At 49.3% G+C, this 20,360-nt stretch overlaps 2 protein-coding genes and 1 long non-coding RNA gene across 7 annotated transcripts in view; 2 read left to right on the top strand and 1 right to left on the bottom strand.

The window, feature by feature from the left end:
- Positions 1-1,529: 1,529 nt before the first annotated feature.
- LOC118282901 lies at positions 1,530-2,885 on the bottom strand. Its single transcript, XR_004784374.2, has 3 exons — positions 2,750-2,885; positions 1,885-2,143; positions 1,530-1,669 (listed from the first exon to the last, which is right to left on the bottom strand). It is a non-coding gene; the product is annotated as an uncharacterized LOC118282901 (long non-coding RNA).
- Positions 2,886-3,785: 900 nt separating this feature from the next.
- Positions 3,786-11,900, top strand: LOC118282891 (activin receptor type-2A). Of its 3 annotated transcripts, XR_004784368.2 has the most exons (14): positions 3,786-4,520; positions 4,611-4,737; positions 5,456-5,681; positions 6,321-6,430; positions 6,531-6,685; positions 7,285-7,308; positions 7,549-7,692; positions 7,774-7,917; positions 8,368-8,513; positions 8,621-8,735; positions 9,062-9,200; positions 9,369-9,499; positions 9,597-9,871; positions 10,752-11,900. XR_004784368.2 is itself a non-coding variant. In XM_035604436.2 (13 exons), exons 2-13 carry the CDS (start codon positions 4,683-4,685, stop codon positions 9,789-9,791), a joined length of 1,584 nt encoding a protein of 527 aa, XP_035460329.2. In that variant the 5' UTR covers positions 3,787-4,520; positions 4,611-4,682; the 3' UTR covers positions 9,792-11,900. The 3 variants fall into 3 exon arrangements, 2 of the variants coding, with proteins under 2 accessions (XP_035460329.2, XP_035460330.2); XM_035604436.2 differs by having other exon boundaries at positions 3,787-4,520; positions 9,597-11,900; XM_035604437.2 differs by lacking the exon at positions 7,285-7,308 and having other exon boundaries at positions 3,794-4,520; positions 9,597-11,900.
- A 2,646-nt stretch (positions 11,901-14,546) lies between these two features.
- Positions 14,547-20,360, top strand: part of epc2 (enhancer of polycomb homolog 2 (Drosophila)) — a 7,398-nt gene continuing 1,584 nt past the window's right edge. The window contains exons 1-13 of one of the 3 annotated variants that reach the window (XM_035604434.2): positions 14,547-14,619; positions 14,721-14,977; positions 15,344-15,503; positions 17,118-17,260; positions 17,354-17,560; positions 17,647-17,795; positions 18,557-18,674; positions 18,856-19,050; positions 19,136-19,219; positions 19,424-19,557; positions 19,640-19,950; positions 20,029-20,147; positions 20,306-20,360. The exon at positions 20,306-20,360 is cut by the window's right edge and continues 99 nt beyond it. In XM_035604434.2, coding sequence (XP_035460327.2) covers positions 14,553-14,619; positions 14,721-14,977; positions 15,344-15,503; positions 17,118-17,260; positions 17,354-17,560; positions 17,647-17,795; positions 18,557-18,674; positions 18,856-19,050; positions 19,136-19,219; positions 19,424-19,557; positions 19,640-19,950; positions 20,029-20,147; positions 20,306-20,360 — 1,999 coding nt within the window. In that variant the 5' untranslated portion in view covers positions 14,547-14,552. The other 2 variants (XM_047337021.1, XM_047337022.1) reach the window with 2 other exon arrangements.

A 20,360-nucleotide genomic window follows, 5' to 3' on the forward strand; every position in this document is an offset into this window, starting at 1 on the left:
TGTTTCTGTCCCCACAGTGAACTTCATGTCTCCCAGCTCAAACCCCTCAGGTCCAGGCCTCCTGGAGCTTTTCGTGCTCTTGGGCCTGATCTGGAACAGACCTGAACCTGAACCTGAATTATCTTAGAAAGGAAGTGAGCTGGGCCTAAATGTTGAGCTGTTGTTGTTCCTCTCTTTCTCGCTCTGTGTCCCAGTTTGTCTTTGTCCTGCGTCTCATTGTCTCCGAACCGATCTGAAGTCCTTCCTGTTGCTGCCTCGTCAGCTCGTGTTCGGACCGTCGCCTCCGCCATCGCTGCTTCATCCACCTGACGTCTGCTTTACAATGTAACAGAAGTTTGGAACGGACCGTGGATGATTGGACCTGACCCAGTGATCACAGTCAGAACTCCGCCTGAAGACGATCCTGGAGAAAGTGTTCAGACAAGTCCGTCATCAGGACGTGAGAAGCTCGAGTCCATTACAGCCTTGTCTCTTTCCTCAATCTGAAGGTGTAATGACACGATGTCACGTCGTCCCTCAGACGTGCCGCTGGGCCAAATCACTCGTGTGCACTGCATCGCACTCACACCGCTGGCAGCCTGCAGTCCATCGTCCGGTGACCACTTCCTGTGACTCGCCCAGTGTTTCAGTGTCTGATGTTCTTCTCTCACACTGAGACGACGACGAGCAGCTTCTTCTCCGTCTGTTTCACACATGAACATTATGAAAACTGAGCAGATCAGTCTCTGATTGGATGAGACCACGACGAGCAGTAATGAGACCCACGTTCACCTCAGCTGAGAACAAAAGAGGTCAGAGGTCACGTTCTGATAACAGGAAGTGATCCTGAGACTACCTGGGACCTGGGATTCTGAGCTGATTATTATTCTGATGATGATGATGAAGATATAACAAACCCACACATTCATTTTTCATAACTTATTTTTGTCTACAAGACCTTTCAAACTCCCGTCACAAAGAGAGGGGCACGGGCGGAAGAGGCCCCCGAATAACAACGTTACAATAATTTAAATAAAGCTACAATAAGTCTTTGAGTCTGTGGAGTTCATGATCCGACACGAACTCACGATCTGTGTTCTGATCGATAACGTCCCGGACGTCTTGGATCAGTGGACCGCTCAGGACTCTCGTCCCTCGTGGTCCCCGGACGCTCTGCGGGACGCTGGTTAACGGTCCCCACTCCGTCTTTATGCTCCGACAAGTGTAAAACCCACAGAGAGGAAACACAGAGTGTTTGTCCTGTGGGGACAAAGCTCTGGAGGCAGATGGACGTGGTCTCAGTGTGAGTCGTCCTCTGGGGACAAAGACCCGGCGTGACGTCCGCTCGCTGCCAGACACCAGGTCACTTCTCTTCCTCCTGACTCCGAACACAAAGACGTGATTGAGGCGCGACTCTGTCAGAGCAGGTCCACACGAGGAGGACAGTGTTCTCAGCTGAAAGCCGACTAAAGGTCCCCCTCGGTGTCTGGACGCAGGAGCAGGAAACGTTGCTCAAAGTGAAGAGTCGCTGTGTTTGGAGAGCCCTCGGGTGCGCTTGGTTTAATGTCGGCTTGCAGCCGGGCGGCCCGGCGGGGAGGAGACGCTTCCACAGCTCAACCACCGTCACTTAGCAACAGCACCTTTCGCTGGATGAAAGCTCAGGAGGCCCCCAGACGACAGGACGGACACACTGTATATGAGTGAATATTAATAACTCATCCTCTCATCCGTTATTTTCAATTAGCTCAGTTTACAATATCTTTTCCACAATCATTTCTATAGTTGTGTCTGAACGTGAATTCTTGGATTAATGATAATTTAAGTTTAATTATCCTGATTTAAAGGTATCGAATAAATGACATATAATACAGATATAATATTATGTATATATACGTTTATATATACCTGTTCTCGTGGTCCAGTCTGTAGTTCTGACAGATAGATATTCATCAATTTAAATGATTTGATGTGATTGAACTTCTGATTCTTTCATCTGGTTCTTGTTCCTTCAGTCTGCTCACACGTTCTCCAGCTGAAGGACGTGTGATGTCATGGCGCCCTCTGGTGGAGTTAGAGCAGCACTGTACCTTCATCTGCACATCATCATCATCATCATCATCGTCGTCATCCTGCAGCAGCTGGAAACTTCTGATTAGTTGAGCAGCTGAAGAGTCAGAGTCGAAATATCACAATTTAAAATGATTCATGATAATCTGCATTTTAAACTTAAACATCCATTATCTCAACCGCTTTATCCTGTGAGGGCCGCAGCCAATCCCAGCTGACACCGAGTGCCTGGTCACGGGCCCCACTAGGTCACGACTGGTCCACTCAAGGTCACGGGCCCCACTAGGTCACGACCGGTCCCCTCAAGGTCACGGCCCCCACTAGGTCACGACCGGTCCACTCAAGGTCACGGCCCCCACTAGGTCACGACCGGTCCACTCAAGGTCACGGCCCCCACTAGGTCACGACCGGTTCCCTCAAGGTCACGGCCCCCACTAGGTCACGACCGGTCCACTCAAGGTCACGGCCCCCACTAGGTCATGACCGGTCCACTCAAGGTCACGGCCCCCACTAGGTCACGACCGGTCCACTCAAGGTCACGGCCCCCACTAGGTCACGACCGGTCCACTCAAGGTCACGGGCCCCACTAGGTCACGACCGGTCCCCTCAAGGGGGCTGAGCGACCAACAACACAAGAACAATCAGGAAGCGACATCATTGTACAGGATTCATAAGGAGATTAATACAAGAGATCAGAACTTACTCTGAATTATTTGAACTTTGCAAGGCTCATCGGTAACCGGTGTTTGCGGCAGCCTGCGATGTGGAGCTGCTGCTGGGGCAGAGACGCCGATGTTCTGGTCTGGTCCACTGGGATCTCATGATTTCAGCAGTCACACAGTCACACAGGTGGACCGCCGCTGCTGCCTAGTACCAATGACTTGTTGGCAGTCCGGAGCAGGGAGATAGTTCCTCCAGGTCAGAGCCGCTCTGAGCGGTGAAACAGGAGGTGGTTGGCCTGGCCGTATGTCACTCAGAAAACAGTTGGCCAATCCAAAGAGAGGCTCATCACATATTGAAATAAAACAAATATATCTTCTTAAGGATCAAAACTTCAAATAAAACACCAGAAAGGTTAAAAATGGGACATTTAAATCCGGGCTGCTGACAGTGTCACACAGTGTGACATGTCCTCAGCATGTTATGGCCTCTGAAGAGATGTAAACATGACTGTGTGTGTGTGTGTGTGTGTGTGTGTGTGTGTGTGTGTGTGTGTTATCGACGTCCTGTACCGTCATCTTCATGTGATGTGTTGTTAAAATGTAATTGTGTGAATAAAACATCAATAACTGCAATGTAAAGCTTCACTGTGAACTTGTTTCTACGGATTAGTGCAGATTAAGATTATATACTGTGTGACGATGGGTCAGATATCAGATGATTCGTGTTATTACTGCAGCTCATGTGACATCATACAGAAGGAACACGTTCCCTACTACTCTTCACAATGACTCGGTTTTATTATTATTCAGATATTTTCATCAGCTATTTTTGGTTTACATAATTATAAATTAATAAAGACATAATATTTAATATCTATAAACAGAAACTCCACTTCTCTGGGTCTTTTCTTCCATCACATCAGTTGTCCCGTGTTGTTGGTGAGGCCCGAAGCGGCGGATCCCGGAGCGGAGCGGCGGATCCCGGAGCTGCGGATCCCGGAGCGGAGCGGCGGATCCCGGAGCTGCGGATCCCGGAGCGGAGCGGCGGATCCCGGCTCCTCCTCTCTCCTCAGGGGGCGGTCCTCCTCGTGTCCTGCGTCAGGACGCCGCTCGGGATTGGTGAAGGACTCCGGGCTTGTGTTCCTTCCACGCAGCCCATTGGCTCCCTGTGTGCGTCACTCACAGGATCCTCGGCTCCGTGACGGACGACCAGGGAAGAAGGTGGAAAAAAAACCAAAATAATCTGGACGCGGCGGCCATCTTGCTTGTCTGAGGCAGAGGGAGAGTGACGAGAAGACGGAGGAGAACCACCGCAGCGGGAGGTAGGAGAGCTAACCCCGGGTGTTCACTGAGATTCGGACCGGAGGGATTCACACGACGGGTCCGCCGCCGCCCCGAAGACACAATCTGCGGCTGCCGAGTGAGGAACCCCCGCTCCCTCTGGACCAGTGCGGCCGCTAGCTGCGGAGCTATGTTAGCGGCTAGCCAGGCCAGCTAGCTGCTCGGTGTCCGAGCTGTGGTCGTCAGCGGCGGATTGAGGTTCTCCAGGGTCGGACTCGGATCCCAGAGAACAGCGCGTCTGTATGAACAGTTCTGGTTCCGACCGGAGACGAGCGGGATGTGTCGGTGAATCGAAGGAGGGGTTCGGGTCGAGCTCACCGCCGTCGGGGCTTCGCTTAATCCCGCCGCGGGAACACATCGAATCAGTGCGGGTCGATGAAAAGGACTCCCGGTTGTCTCCCGGTTGTCTCCCGGTTCCACCGTCACCTGCCCGTGAAGCGGCCCGGGGTTGGAGCTCCGAGTCGGATGAAAGTACGTGGTTTGTGTGTGAGCTGCTCCGACTCTTCACCCGGACGTGGCCTCAGAGAAACGGGGAAGATAAGGTGTCATATGTTCCCACAGTAGACCGGACGGGACGGGACATGCTGCAGGCTCCTCGTGTCCAACAGTGACGGGTCTTGACTCGGGTCCACGATGGGATCAGCGACCGAACTGGCCTTCAGCGTGTTCCTCATCTCGTGCTGCTCAGGTGAGTCTGCTGACACTGAACACACCGTGAGACGTTCACGAACAACACGCCTGGTTCTGTGTGAGTCACATTACTGTCACAGATTGTCAGGTGACGTCATGTGCTGTGATGTAACGTCCTGATTATCACTAAAGATCAATCATGGGTTATTGTTTGGATCCAGTGATTGATGAAAAACTGAGTAACATTCACTTCCTCACGTCTTGGTTCATTGTCAGGTGAGCTGCAGCTCACCACCTGTCCATCCATCTGACAGCCTGTCAATCAATCAATCACAACATGTTGAAAAGGTCCAAAGTTTTGTTCCGACTGTTTTGTCCTATCGTCCAAAATGTCCAGTTACCAGTAATAGATCAGGAAACCTACATTCTTTTTCGTCAGGTGTGTGTGTGTGTGTGTGTGTGTGTGTGTGTGTGTGTGTGTGTGTGTGAAGATTCAGCTTAGAGATGTCCTCACGAAGACTGAAGGAAAAACGTGTGTTGTATAGATGAATGATTAATGCTGTGTGTGTGTGTGTGTTGCAGAATTCATATATACTTGATGAGACGTTCATATTTAAAGGAACATTCCACCGTGTTGGTTCAGTTCATTCCTTTGAGTCTGTTCTGACTGTAGTTGTGTCAGCGTTTGTCCACACACGCACACACACGCTCACACGCTCACACTCACACTCACCTCCCGATCAGTTTGGACTCAGACAGACTCATCTCCTCCTCAGGTGCCATCCTGGGTCGGTCAGAGACTCAGAAGTGTGTCCTCTACAACTACAACCCCTCCTCCTCCTCCTCGGCATCAGAGGGTCGGGGGAACGTCAGCGGGGTGGTGACCTGCTCTGGGGAGAAAGATAAGAGGCTTCACTGCTTCGCCACCTGGAAGAACGTCTCTGGATCGGTCCAGTTGGTGAAGCAGGACTGCTGGCTGGATGACGTCAACTGTTATGACAGGTACCGTGTGTTTGTTGACCCTCACACCACATTCATCCTGTGTCTGGTTCATCATCACGTCATGAGAAGGTGCTTAAAGTCACTGCTAGCCGTCAAACAGCTAGCCCGCTAACTGGAGTTGGCAACAGTAGTCCAGTTCTCCTCCTGAGCAGAACTCGAGCCGTGATGAACCGGGGCTGGTCAGCATTGATTGAGGTTTCAAATTAGTCTACTAGAAGTAAAACCTCATGAATAAAAAATAGTTCTGATCATTGGGCAACGGGAGGATTCTAATCCAGATCCTGATCCATTCAAAGAGATTGTGATCTGTCACAATAGCTCAGTGAACCGTGTTGTGGACCGGATGAGAACACACACACACACACACACACACACACACACACAGAAACACACACACACACACAGAAACACAAACACTCTGCGGTCCGGTCTGGTACCGGATCCTTCCTCACGGCAACATGAACATCACTGTGCCCAGTGAACTTCACACTGAACTCTGGTGACAACACGGTCGCTACGCGGCTCATCAGCTTCAGTTGGTTAGCTAGGTGTGACCTGCCCCCCAGATCAGATCTTCTGTAACAGGAAGTCAGACCTCTTGTTTCATACATGACTGCTCTTCTCTCATTCTGTTGACAGGAGTGAGTGTGTGGAGAAGAAAGACGCCCCTGAAGTCTTCTTCTGCTGCTGCGAAGGAAGTTTGTGTAACCAAAAGTTCTTCTACAGCCCAGACAATAGCCGGCCGCCCAGTAAGACCCACTGTTACCAGTTACCTGTTACCTGTTTCCTGTTGAGATTGATGTCAGTTGTGATGTTCAAACCTGTCCTGTTTCTATTTGTGTTCTGTAGCGACAAACAAACCGGTAACGTCGCCGCCTCCCGTGCTGACCACGCTGATGTACTCACTGGTTCCCATCATGGCTGTCACCGCCATCGTCCTCTTCTCCTTCTGGATGTACCGGCATCACAAACTGGCCTACCCCCCTGTACTGGTCCCCACACAGGTGAGACCCTCTCACACACACACACACACACAGCAGGGTTCCCGCTACGTTCACGCCTCTGCTGCAAAATTATTTCCGCCGCTCCGACAGAATTTATGAATGTCATGAAGTCCCAATTCCAAGACCCTGCGAGGGCTTTTTTTGACACAAAGACCCAGCGATGGAGCGCTGCAAGCGACACGCCCCCGAGGAGAGGGAGGGAGGAGTCACAGACGAAGTGTAGTACAGACGGAGTGTAGTCCAGGCGGGTGTAGTACAGACGGAGTGTAGTCCAGGCGGGTGTAGTACAGACGGAGTGTAGTCCAGGCGGGTGTAGTCCAGACGGGGTGTAGTCCAGACGGGTTGTAGTCCAGACGGGGTGTAGTACAGACAGGGTGTAGTACAGACGGGGTGTAGTACAGGCGGGGTGTAGTCCAGGCGGGGTGTAGTAAACAGGCAGGGTGTAGTCCAGACGGGGTGTAGTACAGACAGGGTGTAGTACACAGGCGGGGAGTAGTACAGGCGGGGTGTAGTACAGACGGATTGGAGTCAGAGACGATCATGATGTGACTCTCTCTGTCTGTCTGTCTTACTGTGACCTGTCTGTCTCTCTGCCTCAGCACGCCTTTCACATAATGATCGAGGTAAGAAGATTAAACCTCGCTGTCGTTCAGCTTCTTCACTTATATTTTCCCATGGGTTCACTTTGCATCTCCAGCTTCCTCCTGCAGCCCCACATGACTTTTGTTTTGAAATCACACTCGCCTGTTTGTCTTTGTTTTTATTTACGCTCTGTGTTGCTGCTGCTGTTGTTGTTGTTGTTGTGTTTGTCTCCGTGTCCTGATCTGCTGACGCCCGCCATTCACTGTGTTTGTCTCCCTCAGGACCCCGGGCCCCTCCCCCCCTCCCCTGTCCTGGGACACAAGCCCCTGCAGTTAGTGGAGATCAAAGCCAGGGGACGTTTTGGCTGCGTGTGGAAGGCTCAGCTGCTCAGTGAACACGTGGCCGTCAAGATCTTCCCCATACACGTCAGTACTGTCTGTTTCGGTCTGTGTCTGGCTGTGTCTGGCTGTGTCTTGACCTTTGACCTTTGACCTGTATGTGTCCAGGACAAGCAGTCGTGGCAGAATGAATTAGAGATCTTCACCCTGAGTGGGATGAGACACGAGAACCTGCTGCACTTCATGGGAGCTGAGAGGAGAGGAAGTCACATGGACATGGAGCTGTGGCTCATCACCGCCTTCCACGAAAAGGTACTGCTGACAAGACACTGACCAAATACTGACCAGATACTGATGATGTGATGTGTCTTTTAATTATGAGTATCAGTCTGGTAGAGATCTCTCTCTCTTCTCTCCTACTGTCTCTCCTCCACCCTCTTTCTGCCCACTTCTCCTCTCTTCCCCCTCTCTCTCCTCACCCCAACCGGTCGAGACAGAAGCTCCGCCCACAACTGAGTCTGGTTCTGTCAGAGATTTCTTCCTGTTAAAAGGAGTTTTTTCTCTCCACTGTCGCCAAGTGCTTTGCTCATTGTGGGATTTGTTGGGTTTTCCCTGTAATATTGTAATATTGACCTCACTATGTAAAGTGCCTTGAGACAATGTATGTTGTGATATGGCGCTATACAAATAAAATTGAATTGAATTTAATTGAATTGTGTGGTCAGTGTCTGTGAGGTCACATGTCACATGTTCTGTGTTCAGGGTTCTCTGTCTGACTACCTGAAGGCCAACGTTCTCTCCTGGTGTGAACTGTGTCTCATCGCTCAGTCGATGTCCAGAGGCCTCGCCTACCTGCACGAAGACATACCTGGACACAAGGACGGACACAAACCGGCCGTCGCACATAGGTACACACACACACACACACACACACACACACACACACACAAACGTTCACTCAGGTACACACAGACAGGTGTACAGAGACGGGAGGTGTCACTGTGTTTTTTCTCAGGGACTTTAAGAGTAAGAACGTCCTGCTGAAGTCCAACCTCACCGCTTGCATCGCTGACTTTGGCCTCGCTCTCAGGTTCGAGGCGGGAAAGTCTCCAGGAGACACACACGGACAGGTGAGCTCATCTGAGAGAGGACATAGACACACACACAACCCGTTACCGTGGTGACAAAGTCATGTGCACCAAGGGACGAGACGTGAGAAGAAGTTAGACGTTTATTTGGAGACGGTGGAGACAGGAAACGTAAAGGGGGGGTCATGTGAGGGGGTGTGGCCTGCAGTAAACGTCCGTCCGTCTGTTTCCCGCCTCAAACAGTTTTCAGTTTTAATCACCTTTTCTTACTTTTCTAATCGCTAACTTTGTGATATGAGGCAGATGTTTTTTCATTAGTTTTAATGTGTGTGCGTGCGTGTGTGTGTGTGTGCGTGTGTGTGTGTCAGGTGGGGACCAGGAGGTACATGGCCCCTGAGGTTCTGGAAGGAGCCATTAACTTCCAGAGAGACTCTTTCCTGAGGATTGACATGTACGCTCTGGGTCTGGTTCTGTGGGAACTCATCTCACGCTGCAAAGCTGCTGACGGTGAGACAACCTGTCTGTGCCTGTCTGCCTGTTTCTCTCTGTCAGCCTGCATGTCTGTCTGCCAGCCAGCCAGCCTGTCTGTCTGTCTCTCTGTCTGCCTGTCTCTGTCTGTCTGTCTGTCTTTGGACCAATTAGATAATCAATAACTGTGTGCGTGTTCCGGTCCAGGTCCACTGGACGAGTACATGCTTCCCTTTGAGGAGGAAGTGGGTCAACATCCGTCTCTGGAGGACATGCAGGAGGTCGTCGTCCACAAGAAGCTGAGGCCGACGCTGAGGGAGTGCTGGCAGAAACACGCAGTGAGTCCCGGACTACATTACCCACAACGCACCACTCCGTCGACCCCAGCGTCCCGTGGACTACATCAGTGTGTTGTTGTGGTTGTGCGTCTCCCAGGGCCTGGCGTCGCTGTGTGAGACGGTGGAGGAGTGCTGGGACCACGAGGCCGAGGCGCGGCTATCGGCCGGCTGCGTGGAGGAGCGCGTGGTGCAGCTGCAGCGACAGACCAGTGTCACCGTGCCCGAGGAGATCGTAACCGTCGTCACCATGGTGACCAACATGGACTACCCTCCCAAAGAGTCAAGCCTATGACGAGGCCGATGGCCAATCAGGTCTGAGCGCGGTGCGGCCCTGTCTGAGCCGGGGTCAGGTCACGTGACCTCCGGCTGCAGGTGAGTCTCAGACTCGTGAGTGACTCGAGGACGACCCGGCGAAGACTCTCTCTCTCTTTCGCTCTCTCTCCGTCGCATCACTTCCTGTTTTTACTACATAATAAAATACCTTTTCTATTTGAGGAGGATTTCAGAATAAAAGGGGCGACATTTTGTTCTGATCAGAACCAGAATGTATGTCTGCATCACTGCTCTGTGTATATACACACATTATTATTATTATTATTATTATATACAGATTATTGTTATTACTATAGACATGTATATACACACTTATTGTTATAGACATGTACATACACACTATTAGCTATAGACAGTTATATACAAACTTACAGTTATAGACAGGTATGGTCCATTATGACCAACACAATTATTAGTGTTATAAACATGTTTATACAGACTATTGTTATATACGTGTATACAGTCATTAATAGTGGTATATACATGTTTCATACAGATTATTGTTAAATACATGTATACAGTCATTATTAGTGTTGTATGCATGTATATTCAGATTGTTTTTGTATACATGTATACAGTCATTATTAGTGTCGTATACATGTATATACAGACTCTTGTTATATACGTGTGTCTACAGATAGTTTTTATATATGTGTATATAGTCATTATTAGTGTCGTATACATGTATATACAGACTCTTGTCATATACGTGTCTACATATTGTTTTTATATACATGTATATAGTCGTTGTTGTTGTTGTTGTTGTTGTTGTTGTAAACATGCTGATACAGATTGTACAGAGTATATAATCAGGGTATAGATGGTCACAGGATGTTTATGTTCACATCTCAGGAGAAACTGGACGTCACAGTAAATATTCATCATGTATGTTTTATATAAATCAGTTTCTCCTCCTCAGGAACCAAAGAGTCAGAAGCTGTTTGTCTCTGCTCGTCTCCCTGATGGCGGCTCGTTCACTCACGTGGTCCCTGGTATTGAACTGTGAGACACGAGTCCGAAAATCAGTGAAATGAGAACGAGTGTGGTCGTGGTTTCATGTGGACAGTAAATGAGACGTGCCACCGACAGGGAGGCGTTCAGGGACTGTGGGAGATGTTAGCTCTCTCGTGTGTTCAGCTGACGGGTCTGTTTCTTGTGATGAACTGTGGAGATGTCTGATCTGACAGAAGAAGCCCCGCCCTGTTTTCATGTCTGACAGGAAGCCAAGCGCCTGCACAATCTGGACACATGAACATTCGTGACTTTAGCATGAGTTTGTTTTTTATGGACTTGAAACAAAAGTACAAAAGAGAAAAAACTTTATAATTTTAATGTTATTTACTTTGTACAAACGAAATAATTAAGGGTTCATTAATTTATGTTGAAGCTTCGAACACTCACTTTCTGTGAAGGGTTTGTGTGTGTGTGTGTGTGTGTGTGTGTGTGTGTGTGTGTGTGTGTGTGTGTGTGTGTGTGTGTGTGTGTGTGTGTGTGTGTGTGTGTGTGTGTGTGTGTGTGTGTGTGTGTGTGTGTGTGTGTGTGTGTGTGTGTGTGTGTGTGTGTGTGTGTGTGTGTGTGTGTGTGCGTGTTCGATACCTCAAATGTCCCTACTGGTGCTCACCACAGTCATCATGACATCATCATGACATATGACCTGTAGCTGTTCATTGGTCTGGTTGATATTTGGATGTTGATGATTGGACAGTGACACGAGTCACGATCATGTGACAGATCCATTTCTCTGACCAGCCGTCACCTTGGTAACAGCTGTCAGAATGAAACTGGTGTATCACCATGATAACAGCTGTATTTTTTCATTGGTGATCAATCGTTAAAATCGTTTCACGTCAGAATAAAGACATCACATTTAACTGAACATGGTTCTGTTGTCATGGTGCGTTCACTGACTCACCGCGGTGAGTTCACTGACTCTGATAGCACTTTGATGTCCAAACTTAAATCAATAAAATCTCTGCGGTGCGTTCACTGTCGGAGGTGACTGTTGGATATTATACAGAAGAAAATGTTCTGCTGTTTCTCCTGAAATAAACTGAATGTTGTGCAGCGAGTCGCCTCCTCCTCCTCCTCCTCCTCCTCCTCTTCTTCTTCTTCCTCCTCCTCCGACCTGGAGCTGATGTTCTCATCTGTCTGTCTGTCACATTTCCAGCAGACTCGTTGAGAAGAACCTTTTGATGCTGTGGAGCAGATAGTTCTGAGAAAAATAGGTTCCACTTGTTTCATAACAAATCAGAGAAGTGAGGATGGTAAATGGACTGTATATGTTGTGTGTATGTTATAAAGCGCTTTTCTAGTCACATAGACCACTCAAAGTGCTTTACAGGAAATTACTGCGCATTTTTCTGTCACATTTATTCACTGTCAGAAGAGCCAACAGAGGCCAGTTAGGGTTAAGTGTCTTGCCCAAGGACACAACGACATGTGGACTGGAGGAAGCTGGGATGGAAGGTTGGTGGACGAACAACTCTACGTCCTGAGCCACAGACCCACACGTGGCACAGGATCCGGACAGACTCTGAAGACTCTTGTCAACTGAGACTCACAAGTTCTAGTGTGCGTGTGTGTATATCACACACGTGTATATATATTTCTTTTTTTCTGGTTGTGATTCTTAACAGGGGTCTTATCAAAGTTACAGTAGAACAGATTGAAGTCACATCTCATACATCCAGTAAGTTGAACCAGAACTGACTGAGTTCTGCAGGGTCAGGTTTATGTTCTGCCACAGTTCTACAGGGTTCTGTAGTGGTTCTACAGGGTTCTGTCACAGTTCTACAGGGTTCTGTCGTGTTCCCTCAGAAGTGAAGGAGACTCAATGACTCTGACGTGAGCTACAGGAGGTTGAACAGGACTTGACCGGGTTCTGTTCTGTCGTGGTTCTGTCACTGTTCTACAGGGTTCTGTCACGGTTCTGTCACAGTTCTACAGGGTTCTGTCATGTTCCCTCAGAAGTGAAGGAGACTCAATGACTCTGACGTGAGCTACAGGAGGTTGAACAGGACTTGATCGGGTTCTGTTCTGTCATGGTTCTGTCACTGTTCTATCGGGTTCTGTCACGGTTCTGTCACAGTTCTACAGGGTTCTGTCGTGGTTCCTCAGAAGTGAAGGAGACTCGATGACTCTGACGTGAGCTACAGGAGGTTGAACAGGACTTGAGCAGGTTCTGTTCTGTTGTGGTTCTGTCACTGTTCTACAGGGTTCTGTCACGGTTCTGTCACAGTTCTACAGGGTTCTGTCGTGGTTCCTCAGAAGTGAAGGAGACTCGATGACTCTGACGTGAGCTACAGGAGGTTGAACAGGACTTGACCAGGTTCTGTTTGTCACGGTTCTGTCACAGTTCTACAGGGTTCTGTCACTGTTCTACAGGGTTCTGTCGTGGTTCCTCAGAAGTGAAGGAGACTCGATGACTCTGATGTGAGCTACAGGAGGTTGAACAGGACTTGACCGGGTTCTGTTCTACAGGGTTCTGTCGTGGTTCTGTCACTGTTCTACAGGGTTCTGTCGAGGTTCCTCAGAAGTGAAGGAGACTTGATGACTGTGATGTGAGCTACAGGAGGTTGAACAGGACTTGACCGGGTTCTGTTCTACAGGGTTCTGTCGTGGTTCTGTCACTGTTCTACAGGGTTCTGTCGAGGTTCCTCAGAAGTGAAGGAGACTTGATGACTGTGACGTGAGCTACAGGAGGTTGAACAGGACTTGATCGGGTTCTGTTCTGTCATGGTTCTGTCACTGTTCTATCGGGTTCTGTCACGGTTCTGTCACAGTTCTACAGGGTTCTGTCGTGGTTCCTCAGAAGTGAAGGAGACTCGATGACTCTGACGTGAGCTACAGGAGGTTGAACAGGACTTGACCAGGTTCTGTTCTGTTGTGGTTCTGTCACTGTTCTACAGGGTTCTGTCACGGTTCTGTCACAGTTCTACAGGGTTCTGTCGTGGTTCCTCAGAAGTGAAGGAGACTCGATGACTCTGACGTGAGCTACAGGAGGTTGAACAGGACTTGACCAGGTTCTGTTTGTCACGGTCCTGTCACAGTTCTACAGGGTTCTGTCACTGTTCTACAGGGTTCTGTAACAGTTCTACAGGGTTCTGTCGTGGTTCCTCAGAAGTGAAGGAGACTCGATGACTGTGATGTGAGCTACAGGAGGTTGAACAGGACTTGACCGGGTTCTGTTCTACAGGGTTCTGTCGTGGTTCTGTCACTGTTCTACAGGGTTCTGTCGAGGTTCCTCAGAAGTGAAGCAGACTTGATGACTGTGATGTGAGCTACAGGAGGTTGAACAGGACTTGACCGGGTTCTGTTCTACAGGGTTCTGTCGTGGTTCTGTCACTGTTCTACAGGGTTCTGTCGAGGTTCCTCAGAAGTGAAGGAGACTTGATGACTGTGACGTGAGCTACAGGAGGTTGAACAGGACTTGACCGGGTTCTGTTCTGTCGTGGTTCTGTCACAGTTCTACAGGGTTCTGTCGTGTTCCCTCAGAAGTAAAGGAGACTCGATGACTGTGACGTGAGCTACAGGAGGTTGAACAGGACTTGACCAGGTTCTGTTCTGTGGTGGTTCTGTCACTGTTCTACAGGGTTCTGTCACGGTTCTACAGGGTTCTGTCGTAGTTCTGTCACTGTTCCACCGGAACTGTAGAACCTCATTCGATTCTTTTCCGGTTCAGGCTGACTCCTGGAGCTGCGCGCGCACCGTCACGTCTCGCATGTTTTTTTTTCTGAGTGGCGCCGCGGTGGCTGATGGGATTGCTCCGCCGCTGGTGTGGACATGTCCGCCATGTTTTCCGCGGCGCAGGGAGCAGAGCGGCCCATAGAAACGGCCCCGATGTCCCGTTAACCCCCCCACCCCACCCCCCCGCCGGTTACCGGAGCAGCGGACATCAATGAGCTCTGCTGCGGCGGACACGTCGTCCGGAGCGGATCCACGTCGGTATCGTTGCGGCTTTGTGGCGGGATTCACGCTGATTTGGCGCAAACAATGAGTAAACTCTCGTTCCGGGCGCGAGCGCTAGACGCCGCTAAACCGCTCCCGGTTTATCGGAACCGAGACCTGCCGGACCTGAGCGACTGCGTGTCCATCAACCGGGCCGTGCCGCAGATGCCCACCGGCATGGAGAAAGAGGAGGAGCTGGTACGGACATGTTTTATTTTACACCGTGTTCCTGTTATCGTTAGCGCTGAGCCACGGCGCCATTCACGACGTGTTTACGTACACTTCGGTACGTACGCTGCGTATGTGCAAACGTGTGTACGCAGTTTACGAAGGCACTACGTAAAGTTTACGGTGTTATTGTAGCACCAATCAGGCTCGAGCGCCCTGTACGGCTCTGACGTCAACATTTTACGTACTTACCATAGCAACGAGCGAGCCGTGTCCCTGCTAGCTGCTAGCTGTTAGCGAATCATCGCAACATTAGCTTCCGCCTGCTAACAGACACACTCGGAACAGTGGTCAGATTACAGCAGATGACATCAGCCTCGTGTGTGTGTGTTTCAGGAGCACCACCTCCAGAGGGCGATGTCGGCCCAGCAGGTGTTCAGGGAGAAGAAGGAGAACATGGTGATCCCCGTACCTGAGGCCGAGAGTAACACCACCTACTACGACCGCCTGTACAAGGGAGAGGTCAAGGTTCCCAAACAGCTCATCCACATACAGCGTGAGTACCACCACACCTGTACTACACCTGTACTGTGTCTACTACACCTGTACTACACCTATACTGTGTCTACTACACCTGTACTACACCTCTACTGTGTCTACTACAACTGTACTACACCTCTCCTGTGTCTACTACACCTGTACTAAACCTGTACTGTGTATACTACACCTCTACTGTTTCTACTACACCTCTACTAAACCTGTACTGTGTATACTACACCTCTACTGTTTCTACTACACCTGTACTAAACCTGTACTGTGTATACTACAGCTCTAATGTGTCCACTACACATGTGCTACACCTGTACTGTGTCTACTACACCTGTACTACGCCTGTACTGTGTCTACTGCACCTGTACTAAACCTGTACTGTGTATACTACACCTCTACTGTATCTACTACACTTGTTTTACACCTCTACTGTCTACTACACATGTACTACACCTCTACTCTGTCTACTACACCTGAACTACACCTGTACTGTGTCTACTACACATGTACTACACCTCTACTGTGTCTACTACACTTGTCTACACCTTTACTGTGTCTACTACACCTGTACTACACTTGTACTACGTCTACTACATCTGTACTGTCTACTACACCTGTACTACACCTGTACTGTGTGTACTAAACCTGTACTACACCTGTAGTACAGGTTTAGTACTACAGGTGTATACTACACCTCTACTGTGTCCACTACACCTGAACTACACCTCTACTCTGTCTACTAAACCTGTACTACACCTGTACTGTGTCTACTACACATGTACTACACCTCTACTGTGTCTACTACACTTGTTCTACACCTTTACTGTGTCTACTACACCTGTACTACATTTGTACTACGTCTACTACATCTGTACTGTCTACTACACCTGTACTACACCTGTACTGTGTGTACTACACCTCTACTGTGTCCACTACACCTGAACTACACCTCTACTCTGTCTACTAAACCTGTACTACACCTGTACTGTGTCTACTACACATGTACTACACCTCTACTGTGTCTACTACACTTGTTCTACACCTTTACTGTGTCTACTACACCTGTACTACACTTGTACTACGTCTACTACATCTGTACTGTCTACTACACCTGTACTACACCTGTACTGTGTGTACTACACCTGCACTGTATCTAATGTGTCTACTACACCTGTACTACACCTGTACTGTGGCTACTACCCCTGTACTACACCAGTCCTGTGTCAACTACACCTTTACTGAGTCTACTACACCTGTAATACACCTGTACTGTGTACTACACCTGCACTGTAGCTACTTCACTTGTACTGTATCTACTGTGTGTACTACACCTGTACTAAACCTGTACTGTGTATACTACACCTCTACTGTATCTACGACACCTTTACTACACCTCTACTGTGTCTACTACACCTCTACTGTTTGTACTACCTTCTTCTCCACCTGTATTTGGTGTGAACTATGTCAGTTGTGTGTGTGTGTGTGTGTGTGTGTGTGTGTGTGTGTGTGTGTGTGTGTGTGTGTGTGTGTGTGTGTGTGTGTGTGTGTGTGTGTGCGCGTGTGTGTGCGCGTGCGCATGTGCGTACATGCGCGTGTGTACTAAGGTTGTGTGTCTCTGCAGCTCTGGGTCTGGACCTGGACCTGGACTATGATCTGGACTCGGAGGATGAGACGTTGCTGAACAGACTGAACAGAAAGATGGAGATCAGACCTCTGCAGTTTGAGACCATGGTGGACCGACTGGAGAAGGCCAGCACACAGCAGGTGACACACACACACAGACACACACACATACACACAAACACACACACACCAGTTCTGGTGTTGACCCGTGGTTCTGGTTGGTTCTGGTTCCAGCTGGTGTCCCTGTCAGAGGCAAAGCTGCTGCTGAACGAAGACGACTTCCTGCTGAAGTCGGTGTACGACTACTGGTTGAGGAAGAGGAAACAGTGTTGCGCTCCGTCACTGATTCCTCACATCAAGCAGGAGCGACGAGACGGGTCGACCAACAGCGACGCCTACGTGGCGTTCAGACGGCGGACAGAGAAGATGCAGACGAGGAAGGTCAGTGGACAAAACACTTCCGTCAGGTGGAACACACGTGGACTCAGAGGTTCTGATCCACCGTGTGTTTCTGTCTCTAAACTAAGAACCGTAAGAACGACGAGGCGTCGTACGAGAAGATGCTGCGGCTGAGGAGGGAGTTCAGTCGGACCGTATCCATCCTGGAGATGATCAAGAGGAGGGAGAAGTCCAAGAGGGAGCTGCTGCACCTGACTCTGGAGGTGGTGGAGAGGAGGTGAGACCACAGACACCAGAGACATTATATATATATATATATATATATATATATATATATGATCATTATGAAACCGTGGCAGGGTGGTCGATAGCGTCCGGCGTCTCCAAAGTCCGGATCATATGTTGTGTCATATAGATGGGGTCTGACCCTGACCTTGACCATGGTTAAACCATGAAAACAATCAGCAGGTTGATTCTGAACTAACAGCCAATAGAAATGCAGCTTGAAGTTGTTGTTGTTGTTGTTTATTTATAAAGTCTGAAACCTCAAGATTAAACGAAAAGTATGTACATTTCAAACTGTTCATGAAAAAACATGACGGATCCAAAGTCAAGTACTGAAAAGAAGTGCAGTCGGGTTCTGGTACTGAACTCCAGGTTCTACGAGGCAGGTCAGAGTGTCTCGGATTGGCTCAGAGGTCTCAGTGTGAACATGTCATCGTCATGGGGCAGGAAGTGACTGTCTCTTGGTAGTTGTTGTTGTTGTTGTTGATGATGTCAGAGTTACATCTGAAGTTACCATGGAAACCACACACCCTGCCCTGACGTATGATGAGAAGCTTTTTTGTGATTGACATGTTCAGACACTGGCAGCGACATAGAAACAGGACGAGGAAGACAAATCAAGATCATATACAAAACTAAAAGAAACGCACACATATATGTATATATGTATATATACATATATATATATATATATATATATATATATATATATATATATAAGATATTTCATAGATATATACGTGTGGTGTTAAGGTTTCAGATGGGAGACTTCAGTGGAGACATCCTCAGAGAGATCGCACTCCCTCTGGTGGAGAAACCAGCGTACAGCACCGCAGTTCCTCTGAGCCACGGGAACAACGTCAAGACCAAGGTAGTGTGTGTGTGTGTGTGTGTGTGTGTGTGTGTGTGTGTGTGTGTGTGTGTGTGTGTGTGTGTGTGTGTGTGTGTGTGTGTGTGTGTGTGTGTGTGTGTGTGTGTGTGTGTGTGTGTGTGTGTGTGTGTGTGTGTTTTCTCTCTCTGGTCAGTTTCTCAGTGTTTGTTCTTCGGTCCAGACGCAGAAGAAGAAAGAGTCGGTCAGAGAGGAACTTCCCTTCTCCCTGCTCAGACCAAAGAAGAAGAACGTGAGAGGAGACCGGTTCTGTCCTCGACCCGGTCGACCGTCTGGTCCATTCACCGTCAACCAGGCCGACATCAGACAGTACGACTTCCACAGCTCGGGAGAAGAGGAGTGTCCGCCTCCGCCACTGGTCAGTGTCACGTCACTGGAGAACTCCATGATATTATTATGATTATTACTCTATGTTCTGATCACTGTGTCTGTCTCTGTCTCAGTCTCCTCCGTCCTCGCCTGATGAAGAGAACAATCCTGACGGACTCTTCGTCTTCAGGAGAAAAGCTGGATGTCAATATTTGTCTGTGAGTTTCATCTTTCAGTCCAGATCATTCACAAGTTCTGTTCTTCAAATGTGACGGAGAAGCTTTGTATCGTATAGAACAAACTGGAACCTTCATACAGAACCTTTAGATCGATAATGAGGTTCCACAGGCTTGAGAACGATCACATGTTCACCTGGTGACGTGTCTCACTGACTCGCTGCCCATGTGTGTTTGTTCGTACAGCCCCGGACGGAGCAAGCGGGTGGAGTGGATCATCCAGAGCTCCTCCCCCTGTGTCTCCGTCACTCTCTGACTCAACTGTCTCTGCGTCCTCATTGGACGGGACTGAGCCGGCGCAGGATTGGACGAGGTGGCAGGTAACCATTGTTTCATGTAAAGATGTTTGTTAGAAGATGATTTGAGTCACTGAAACCTTTTTATTTCTCGGTCTGTGATCAGAATCATCCTGGACCGAGCCTCTTCAGGTTTAGACCCAGTCCTGAAGCAGCTGGACTCACATCCGGTCCCCAAGACCAGAACCGGTGTCCACAGGGACCACCCGGTCCCACTGGACCGGAAACCTTGCCTGACCGCAGGAACCGCGCCCCCCTCCCTGACGGAGGTCCTGAACAATATCCACAACCTGAGGAGGTTCTGCTTCAGACCCAGACTACACCAAGACCAGGGGGAGGGGGGCACACGGACCTCCAGGGGGGTCACACTGGACGATAACAGTCTCAACTGTTGTCTGTCACCTGACTCTGGACCAGGTGAGTCATCTGGTCCCTCAACAGGTGGTCACATGTTCATTCACGTGACTCGTCTCATGTTGTGTCTCTGTGCACCAGCAGGGGGCATCACAGAGGAGCAGTACCACAGTCACCAGCAGCAGCTGGTCCAGATGCAGAGACAACAGCTGCAGAACCACACGGCGTCACACGCACACACTGCACCGCACAGACCACAGGTGACACACACACACACAGAAACACTCAAAGAGTTTTTTGGTAGAACAGGAGGGCCAATCACAGTCCAGTGCCTGCAGCATTAAGTTGAGGTTACGATGAATCCCACGACCCCTCTGACCTTCTGTGTCTGTGGTTCTCTCTGTTCTCCGGGTTCTAGTCCCGACCAGGTGAGTCCAGTTCAAGGCCTCTGGACTCGGCCAGCGCTCAGTTTG

Source organism: Scophthalmus maximus, chromosome 14 (assembly GCF_022379125.1).
Source record: "Scophthalmus maximus strain ysfricsl-2021 chromosome 14, ASM2237912v1, whole genome shotgun sequence".
In the NCBI taxonomy this organism is placed as follows: Eukaryota; Metazoa; Chordata; class Actinopteri; order Pleuronectiformes; family Scophthalmidae; genus Scophthalmus; species Scophthalmus maximus.

Coding starts and splice junctions, on each gene's coding strand:
- LOC118282891 (XM_035604436.2), top strand. CDS start 4,683: ATGGGATCAGCGACCGAACTGGCCTTCAGCGTGTTCCTCATCTCGTGC. Junction 5,682..6,320: donor GACGTCAACTGTTATGACAG/GTACCGTGTGTT, acceptor TTCTGTTGACAG/GAGTGAGTGTGTGGAGAAGA. Junction 6,431..6,530: donor AGACAATAGCCGGCCGCCCA/GTAAGACCCACT, acceptor TGTGTTCTGTAG/CGACAAACAAACCGGTAACG.